Source organism: Diabrotica virgifera, chromosome 10 (genome assembly GCF_917563875.1).
Source record: "Diabrotica virgifera virgifera chromosome 10, PGI_DIABVI_V3a".
Taxonomy (NCBI): Eukaryota; Metazoa; Arthropoda; class Insecta; order Coleoptera; family Chrysomelidae; genus Diabrotica; species Diabrotica virgifera.
The window spans coordinates 117,526,466-117,537,735 of NC_065452.1; the positions used below are offsets into that span (position 1 = coordinate 117,526,466).

Here is an 11,270-nt window from a genome sequence, read left to right on the forward strand (position 1 = left end):
TTATAACATTGTTTAGGACCCACAGAGTATTATTTAATTCTTCAATATAATTCTCTTTTCTTTGTCTACGAGCTTCCAAATCAGGAGTTTTAAAAATCGAATTTTTTAAATGTGCCCTCAGAAAAAAATCGCAGAGAGTCAAATCACAGGATCGAGGGGGGATATAATAGGCGTATTTAAACTTATGACCTTAATGTCGAAAAAGTCCATATTAAAAATCACATTTTGCAGCGTTGTATGAATTAGAGCCCCGTCTTACTGAACATATCCTTCTATTAATTCATCATCCATTAATTGATTTATAAAAATGGAGTCAAAATTTCTTGACGGTATCTTTCAACCTTTAGAATCCCTTTGAAATATATGGGTCCTACAATACCTCGCTTGCTTATAGCAGCCAAAACTCACAAGTTTCTGTGGATATAAAGGCGTTTAAATAAAATAATGCGGATCTTTATTCCACATCCTCATATTCTGAGAATTTGTATACCCAGACCGATGAAACCAACATTCGTCAGTAAAAAGGTTTTGCCTAATACATTATTATTATTATTATTGAGATTGTTACTGAGTTATGACTTACACGGCCGAAACAAGACCAGATACAAGCAAAACACGAAGACATCTGGAGACCAACGAAATGAAGATCTTAAGAAGGAATGCTGGAAAAGGACTACAGGACAGGGTAAGAAGTGAGGAAATGAGACGCACATGTGGAGTAGACAATGTAAATACCTGAGTAAACAGAAAACAAGAGTAAACTCAACATATAAGCAGGATGTCTGAATCAAGGATAGTAAGAATAGCCAGGGAAAAGTCACCGTTAGGCAGAAGAAGTATAAGACGTCCAAGGAAAAGATGGAATGAAAATTTAGGGGCAGAATAAAAGGCACCGTTGAAGAAAAATAGGCAGTACTGCCTATATAAAAGAAGAAGAAGAAGAAGAAGAGATTATTCAGAAACCAATTACTGAAGGTCAGCCTTTGGGGATAGTCGTTTAGAGTGATTACATGGAAGGCTTGTAAACGATACGGATGAAAATGTAAATGTTGCTTAAGAATACGCAGGCAAGTTCGATATGAAAGGTCTTCCTGTTGATGTTAATGCCAAATTGATGTATGTGGTTGATCTACAATAACTGTTCTGATCAGTTCGATGTATTCTTCAGTTCGCACTTTAGGTCTGCCTGCCTCTGGCTTTTGAATTACACTTCCCGTTTCTCGATAAACATCTACAACGCGACGAACAGTTCTGCAAAAGATGTCATAATGAACCGCAACATTGGGAAATTCTTCAACAAAATCTTTAAAAGTATTTCGGTTGGAGTAAACCTATTCTCCGTTAATTCTGTAGCCATTTCTAAAATACATTTCGAGCATAGATCGTATTTGTTAATCCGTGAAAACCATTTTTAATAATAATTTTTTTACTAAAACTTGAAAAGTATGTTATCTGAACATAGTCAAAGATGACGTTAACTGACAAGTATATCTGAATTAATAGTAGACATGCGTTGTATAGCTAGTTCTGTCTTTCAGAGCCCACTATGATGATAATAATTTTGGATCAGTAGATATTTTATATTTAAATTATTGTTAAAACTGATTGTTTTTCTCAGAAGGTGTAAGCGCATCCAATCCCTTTGCGACCCAAGGGACTACGAGTGTCTCTTAATGCCGGAGCAGTATACATACCAATACATAACCCTGGTATCAAATCTACCTCTTACTCATGGACACATCAACCTCTTCAGGATTAAGGGTCCAGAATGGTATGCATCCCGAGCAGAGTTTACTCTTAAGCTATTAGATGTTACCTGTCCACACAATATCGAACAAGTCAGTGATATGTATTTTAAGAAAGTCCATGACCAGTTTAATAGTATGGTTCTATATCTAGTGAAACCCATAGCAGGACCTCAAGAAATCAAGTTGCAAATAGAGATGCGCCTGTTCCAAGGGAATGTTATTATCGGAAATGTTGTTGTTTACATTATTATAGTAGTATCTGAATTTCCATTTTAAGTATTGTTATTTTTTTTTCTCAATGGTAAGCAAATAATATTAGCTGTCTTATCCATTAACAAAATGGTTCTGCGCTTATGTTTCCTCAGATTTAAAATTTTAATGTGTTTAGATTCTCTAACTGTATCATCAATGATCATTTTAAAGTTTCATTCATTATCTCAGTAAAATTTAAATATTATTGTACAGGGTAAATTTTATATTATATGTAACGCCTCGATTATCTCGGAAAAGGTTTGCACGATTTCTTTAGCGCTGTGTCTAGGTACACGCTAACGTGTACGCAAATAAAAAAGTTAGGTACATGCGAATTAAACTTCATCAAGCCAGTGACGTCATTATTTAGCGTGCGCAGTGACTGGATATTTTGGTACACGCTATTTTGATATGTTTAGTGTTTGTTTGATAGAAAAATATGTGTTATTAAGAAGGGAAGCAGAACTATTGAAGCAGAAAATCAATGTATATTATAAAAGTATATATTCAGGTTTGCAAAATAAATATGTATTTAGTTGACATGACATGTACAAAATATTGTTAAAATAATTTTTATAAGTTACGTAAGTTAATTGTTATAATCAACTATTATAAATGGGAAATAAGCCACAATTTAACTAAAAAAATGATTTTATTAACGTTTCGACGGCCAAATCGGATGTCGTTGCCAAAATACAAAAATTAGTCAGGTTAAATAAATTATTAGAAGAAATTTTTTACTAAGCAACAACATTTTTGTTTAATTGATTAATATTTAGTATTTTGACAACGACATCCGATTTGGACGTCGAAACGTTAATAAAATCCTTTTTTTGGTTAATGGTGGTTTATTTCCCATTTAGAATAGTTGATTACAAAAATGCCACAAGGAAACAGCTTCAGAACAAGTTAATTATTATTCTGAAAGCTTTAGGTCTTCCTTTTATTTTAATTTTGGACGGTAATACTATTTCTCTTATAATTAAAAAAATACATATTAATTTATAGTCTCTTATCTTTTTCATACTGTTTTAAAATATTGTTAAACTCATTAAAAGAACTAAATAATTGTCCACACTCCATAGTTAATTTAAAAACAAACACCAAACAAATAAAAAATAAGAAAACTCTTTACTAATTAATAATGAAAGTGTAAATACAACGCGATTAAACAAATTCTAACACTCTCTGACTCTCCTATACTCGCGGTATATACTTACCACAGCAATACACGCGGCTCAAGTTAGCTTGTATGCAAAAAACCAGTAACGGTGCAAGCTAAATAGTGACGTCACTGACTTGATGACGTTTCGCGTGTACCTAACTTTTTTATTTGCGTACACGTTAGCGTGTACCTAGACCCAGGGATTTTTTAGATGAGGCTTTTGTGATGTGGCCGATATTATGATGATATTTACATTGTTCTTCCGGTTTTCTGGAAATCTAATGAACGTTCGTATTTCAAATACAGCACCCCGTTTTTTTTTGCATTTTGAAGTCCTTAAGAAATGCTAGTTTAGAAAAAAAAGTAGGTAATTCTTAAGGACTTCAAAGTGCAAAAATATACAGGGTGCTTTATTTGAAATAAGAAAGTTCATTAAATTTCCGGAAAAACGGAAGAGCTAACAACAATGTAAATATACCGCCATAATATTGGCCGCATCACAAGACCCTGACACTCCAAAATCTATAAAAATCGTGCGAGCCGTTTCCGAGATAATTGTTCCATAGTTAAAACTTACTCTGAATTGACTCGTCTGACTGACTATTATATTCTCTTCTTAAGTTCTAAGACATTGATGTATATCTTTTATGATTCCTATTTACATCCAGTCTAGCCTTTAAAACCATTGACATTAAAAACATATTTTTTCTTTCACTTACCCCTCACTTTAGTATTTAAAACTAAATTGAGGATTTGCCCAATGTTAGAACTTTAGACTGAGAAGAGCACTTTGGTTTTAAAGAAGAGTTTACTTTACAAAAAGCTGCGATTATTGAGTGACTTCAGTCAATTTTGCCGATCGATCTGTTAAAATAGTTCTGAAATATTAGTTATGAATTAGTACACTAAATATTCTTACAAATTTAAGGAAAAATCTTCTTAAGGTGCGCACAAACATGCAACAAAACTTCGTATCGTAACACCATCGCATCTTAAGTCTTGACCGCACTGTGTAACACCGTAACATAGTAACATCGTGGCGTCCCATTGGTTGTCGGTATTTTGGCGTAGCATCAAAGAAACGTTGAGCGTGAATGTTGCACCACTTATTTTCAAGTTTGGACAAGTCTGCGTACATACTCGCGATTACCTTTCTCACTTTCATTTATTCAGTTCAAATGGCTGCTATTATGGAATGGACGGAAGAATATACCATTGATGTTATCAATAGTTGCCAAAATAAAGAAATTTTGTGAGATCGCTTGGAAATAACTTGTTGCAGAATTTCGAACAACAGTAGATGCGTGTAAAAAAGATAATGCGATATTATCAGCACTTAGCCGACAGAAAGCCAAAATTAAAGAGTCACAGTGTGGGTTGATGCAGCAACCTCCATTTCGTAAACCGTACTACACAACTAAAAGAACCAATTCAGATGGAACGCCAGCATGTTTTGCTTGTAGGTTACGCGACACGCGACGATGCATGTATTCATCATCATCATCATGGTGCTACAGCCCTTAGAGGGCCTCGACCTTCTCAAGCGTTCTACGCCATTCTGTTCTGTCCCTTGCCTGCACTTTCCAGTTGCCGACTCCGATCTTCTCGGCATTTTGTGTTACCCCGTCCATCCACCTCAACTTTGGTCTACCCCGTCTTCTCATTCCCACGGGTTGAGCTGTTAGAATCCTTTTTATCATGTTCGATTCAGGGGCTCGGGCTACATGTCCTGCCCACTGCAGGCGATTTCGCTTAATTATAGTGATAATATCTTTTCCACCAAACGTTTGCTTGTAGATATTCTGCAGTTCAAAGTTATATCTACGCCTCCATATTCCGTTCTCACAAACCGCTCCGAATATCTTGCGTAGTACCTTTCTTTCAAAAATTGATAGAGCGGATTCATCTGTTTTAGTTAGCGTCCATGCCTCTGAACCATATGTGAGAACGGGGACTATCAATGTTCTATACAGCCTTATACGAGTTTTTTGAGACAGACGTTTGTTAGATAAGTACTTTGATAGACCATGATAACACCTGTTTGCAATTATTATTCGCCTTTTTATTTCCTCAGATGTGTCATTATTGGGGTTAACCGATGTCCCTAGATATATGAACTCTTTGACCGCTTCGAAGTTTTTTCATTGATGATTAGATCTGCATCAACATTTCCAGCTCTTGTTTTGTGTTGGTCGCCATGAATTTTGTTTTATTTTGATTTATATGTAACCCCATTAGTTCTGCTGCTGCTACTAGATCGGTTAGGATTTCCGCAGTTCTCGCCCTGGTTCTTGTTATAATGTCCACGTCATCTGCATATGCAAGAATTTGGACTGATCTATTAAATATTGTTCCTCTGCTATCTAAATTAGCGTCTCGTACAACTTTTTCTAAGGCTACATTAAAAAGCTGACACGCCAGCGCATCTCCCTGCCTTAACCCCTTATGTATTTCGAATGGGGTTGACGAGTCGTTTTGAATTTTTACTGCTGATAGCATCTTCGCCATTGTCCCTTTTATCATAGATATGAGTTTTTTTGGAATTCCCAACTCATTCATAGCATTGTAAAGACTTGGTCTTAAGACACTGTCATATGCCGCCTTAAAATCGACAAAAATATGGTACATATCTATGTTAAACTCTTGCGCTTTTTCGAGGATCTGTCGTAGTGTAAAGATCTGGTTAATGGTTGAACGTCCGCGCCTGAATCCTGCGTGATATTCTCCTAGAAACGTTTCGGTATAGGGCTTCAATCTCTCGTGTAAAATGTTTGACAATATCTTGTATGCTGTATTTAGGAGAGTTATTCCGCGGTAATTATTGCATTCCAGTTGGTTTCCCTTTTTGTGTAACGGGCATATTAAACCTAAACTCCATTCTTCAGGCATTTGCTCCTCAGACCAAATTTTACAAACAATTTCTCGCATCACCTTGGTGATCTGCTCTCCACCGTGCTTAAATAACTCTGCTGGGATGCCATCGCTGCCTGGAGATTTGTGGTTCCTTAGTTTTTCAATAGATATTTTCACTTCTTCTACCGAGGGGGGTTCCACGAGCTCCTCATTTCGGTATTCCAGCTCTATGTTGCTAGTAGGTTCCCCTTCCAGCAACTCTTGAAAGTGCCCTACCCATCGTAACAGGATATCATCTTTGTTGGTAAGTAAGTTACCTTCCTTATCATTGCAATAATTGGTTCTCGGTTTGAATCCTTTTCTAATAGTATTTATTTGATGGTAGAACGTTCTTGTTTCTCCGTGACTCATATGGCTTTCAAGCCGTTCTGCCGATGCATGTACTGCCACGCTATATTTTCTGACACGACGTATCTACAATGCGTAACAAAAAATTGTTGCGCGACGGTGTTACGATACGATGTTTTGTTGCATATCTGTACCCACCTTTATAAAATATTGGAATATCATCCAAACTGTACCTACTAAAATGACAATAAAGATGCACTAGAATTGAACAAACCAAGACAAGTTAAATGTTACGAGGAGCACTCTCAAATCATAATTTATATTACTGTGAAAAACCGAAATTGGTGTATGTCGACATTCACCAATGAATGTTGACACACACTAAATGCCTTGGTGAAAGACCGAATATTTATAAATTTTGCTATAGTTTCGGACAATCACCGGTGTATGTCGACAATCGCAAAAGAGTTTCGGCGAATGTCGGAAATAGGCGGTTATAATAGTTTTTGATGGCTTAGGATGATGTGGTTAGTGGTTATTCAATTCGCCAAAAACACAATTTATCACGAAGGAATACGCCAGAGTCCATATGAAGCTATATGTGGCGTTAAACCAAAAAGGGGCCTAGCGTCGTTACCTCTCTTTTACAGTGAAATTGAAAATATTGAAACTGGGGAACGCCTAGGCCATTTGAATACTTTTCAAGAAAATTTGATTGGAACGGATCCGCAAACTAGTTTGCCTATATCTCAAGCACCGACTGATTCGCAGTGTAGCACTTCTACATCTCAAGAAATAGCCGTTGATTGGAACGGATCCGCAAACTAGTTTGCCTATATCTCAAGCACCGACTGATTCGCAGTGTAGCACTTCTACATCTCAAGAAATAGCCGTTCCGCAGCCCAGCACGTCTTCATCCCAAGTACTGCCTGAACAGCACGAACAAATTTCTTCAAAGCGAGCAGCTGCAAGAGAGAATATTTTACTTCAAGGAATAAAAATGTTGCGATCCTCAGAAAAAAGTTTTCTTCCGGCCCAAGTAGGTGATACTGTCATAATTTAAGTGTCTTATGGTACCCTCAAGCAGCCTTTCACACGTAATCAGTTCGCAATTTGTAAAGAAAAATTGCAACACTGTACTAGTTGCAAGAACAGTAGAAGAATTACAACGATTACTTACAAACATAAATATTGCTTGCAACAATTATGGCATAAACATCAATATAAAAAAAAAACAAGTATAATATGGTCTTCAGTAAAAACATGACACAACCAGCACATATTAGTATAAACGGCATTCAAATTGAAAAAGTATCAAGTTACAAATACTTGGGAACTTTAATAAACGAAACTGGAGACCAAAACAATGAAATAAAAAGACGTATCGAAATTGCCAGGGCCCCCTTCATAAAGATGAGAAAATTCTTCTGCAGCATCGATATAAGCATCCCTCTACGGTTAAGAATGCTAAAAGGGGTGACACACACGCGAGTAAGTACACGAACTTATGGCTCGACGACCTTTTTCGCGCGTGTGTCACCGCAAGTACGCGTACTTTAAGTCCGCCGAGTAAGTACGCCGTCGATCCAACAAGTTTGAAATCTTACTCGTATCCTGTACGTGTATTACTGCGTCGAACCACGAGCCCTTATTTTATTTCGTTAAAGTTACACCTATAAAATCACTAATTAAGCAAATTGCCTATAAATAATTGAATCGTTTATTGTTGAAAGGAGACAAGTTACATTTTATAAGTTTTTAGAAAACCGTGAAAAACTATTGTAAGCTATTATAATAAATTATTTGTTTTTGAGTAAACCTACTTATTTATAGGCCTACCTTGTATTAAATTATAATAGATCAAAAACAAGTGATATATTTCACATCATAATTTTGACAGCTTACCTCACTTACAAAAAATGAACGAATAAATGAACGACGGTGGTCTATTAGGACATTTTTTTTTGCAAAAGTAAAACGATATTTTTTGTAAAATATAATGTAAAATGTAAGTGTTCATTTTAATGAAACGTAGGTAGGTACTGAAAATACCGACAATATACTTAAGTCTGCCGTGTGTCACCGACGTCGAGCCGAGTAAGTCCGCGATCTTTAAACCCGCGTACTAAAAGTTTGGGTATCTGTCACCGACGGCGAGCCGAGTAAGTCCGCGATCTTTAAACCCGCGTACTTAAAATTTGCGTGTGTGTCACGGGCTTAAGAGGCTACGTATTTAACACGCTATTATACGGTGTAGAGGCCTGAACTCTCAAACAGGTGTTCCACGGCTAAATATAGTTGTAAAGGCAAGGGGCTTTTGTGCAATTCGAAGTGTCATGGTAGCTTAAGTTTATACTTACTATAATACATTTCCTTTGTTTTGTTTTTGCTTTTTTTTTCATACTAGATATCAGGATTTAAAAAAAATGTCTTTGCTATGTTGATAATATTTTAGTTAACAATCGCTATTTGTGCTACCCAACTATTTTTTTTATTTTTACTTGATAAAAAATATATATTTTTAACATATATCAAAAATATGTGATGAATGTCGACATTCACCGGTGAATGTTAGATAATATGATATTTAATCAATAATTCGGACATACACCAAGCGACTTGGTGAATGTCGACATTCACTGGTGTATGTCGACATTCACTGGTGTATTTCGACATTCACCGGATTTCGGACTTTCACAGTAATACATTGTAAATCCCAAATCATGATTTACAAAGTTTATACATTGCAAATCATGATTCGGGAGTGCTCCTCGTAACATTTAACCAGACTTGATTTGTTTATTTCTAGTGCATCTTTATTGTGATTTTAGTATAGCATTTTTAATGGATGTTTTTGGAGAAACATTTAAAACATTATATTTTCTGCAAAAATTTGATTATTTGTTTTATCTACTTAAAAGTCAAATAGTACTACTATAATATCGAATATGTATAGTTAGGGATTTTTAAGATTTAATTGTAACTACTCTTGGGTATTTCTTGTAATATGTAGGTACACGAATTTTTGTAATAAAGGTTTTGCTAATTTTTTACAATTGTATATCATTTTTCACCTTTAGTATAATCACAGGATTGGAAGATATATTATACATAACAGCCAGTCATATATCTAGAGTGCTCGGTAAAAGAAGTATAAGTCAATTTAGACAACTTTTCAGGAGAAGCAAAAAAACGATAATTAATTGGCATATATCTACCATATTGACTTGTTCTATTGATACCAAGGTAAATATATAGTCCTTTATAGCCTTTTTCAGCAAAAATAAAACTTTGACCATTTTTGACTTACCTACACTTTTTACCGAGCACCCTAGATATACACTATAGACTCGGACAAAAATATTGCATATGTATTTTGAAATTAACGTGTGAAATAAAAATTTTTGTGCTGCCCCAGTGTTATAGGAATGGCCCCATGCCATGGGCTATATGGTGGCCAATATAATTTTTACATTGAATCTCATCAAGGTAAGTAGTCACTATTCTATCGAGATGAAGACCTGCGTTATGGTGCATTAACACGAATTTGTTATAAAATATATATGGCTGGAAAATGGCAAAACATGATCTTCTAAAATGTTTTTAATGTACCGTACAGCTGTCATTCACCCAATCACCTCCACAAGTTCGATATCTCCTTTCCAAGAAATACCACTCCATAGCACTATGCCGCCACCACCAAAATTAACACTATATGAGGTTACAACTGGCATAGCGTTCATCATATAGAAGCAAGATTTACAAAACTTCGTCTACAGAAGAGTTGACATATATATTTATTGTGCGATTGCGGGACCTGGACCGCAAGAGACAAGCAATATATGGAGACTGCAGACAAGTCCGAAAGTATATGGCACCAACTCAACGCACCTTTACAGGTTAGTGAAGGGCACTATTATATTGGATTGGGTGTCATGAGAACAAACGGAAGAAAGCACAATAAGCCAAAAGGCTGCATTGCGACCGGGGTGCATGCACGGATGGCTTCCAGAAGGAAAAAAATAAATTTAATGAAAATTTTTGTTGGTAAAGGGTATATTTATTTAAAACCTCCTAAAAGGGCCACAAATACCACAACTAAACATTTTCGCTCTCTAAAAAGGTCATCATCTGTGTTACAAGCCTAACATGCTGAGCCACCCAAAAATACAAAGGTTAAAACCCTTTAAAAGTTGACTAAATGTCTTAGATAAATAAATAAATTTATAGAATCCAAAGGATGGATATAATCCCTATGGATAAGGCCCTAGGGCAACATATGACTCCCACGTGGTACCTAGTTCACCTAGCAATCCACGTACCACGTGGGAGTCATATGTTGCCCTAGGGCCTTATCCATAGGAATTATATCCATCCTTTGGATTCTATAAATTTATTTATTTATCTAAGACATTTAGTCAACTTTTAATGGGTTTTAACCTTTGTATTTTTGGGTGGTTCAGCATGTTGGGCTTGTAACACTGATGATGTTCTTTTTGAGAGCGAAAACGTTATGTTGTAATATTTGTGGCCCCTTTAAGTGTTTTTAAATAAAAATACCTTTTACCAAGAAACATTTTTCATTAAATTTACTTGTAATTAATGGTATACAGCCAGCTACAGAAAATTCTTCCTTGGGGATAAGAAAAAAAAACAGCCAACTACATTTGTAAGAAACAAATCTGTTCTCTGAGTCATAATCCTTTATACTAGAAAAATTATAGGTTAAGTTAGCGTTAAGTTAAATAGTCTAAGAGCTAGTGAACCCTCCGACTAACGGTCTTCCGGTAAGGCCAGGAATTTGTACAGTGATAATTCATAGCACACCAAGGCTAAAAACCATGACCTGTCAGGCATCAGCCCTGCACGTGTATCTACGAGGTGAATCGAAAAGTGCATATTTT

General features: G+C 35.8%; 1 protein-coding gene across 1 annotated transcript in view; it reads left to right on the plus strand.

Annotated features, from left to right (window-relative positions):
- LOC114334447 (fibulin-1) overlaps window positions 1-9,422 on the plus strand; it is a 161,250-nt gene extending 151,828 nt beyond the window's left edge. Inside the window, exon 16 of the mRNA XM_028284488.2 lies at window positions 1,619-9,422. Coding sequence (XP_028140289.1) covers window positions 1,619-2,024 — 406 coding nt within the window. The 3' untranslated portion in view covers window positions 2,025-9,422. The remainder of the gene's footprint in view (window positions 1-1,618) is intronic.
- The last annotated feature ends 1,848 nt before the right edge of the window (window positions 9,423-11,270 follow it).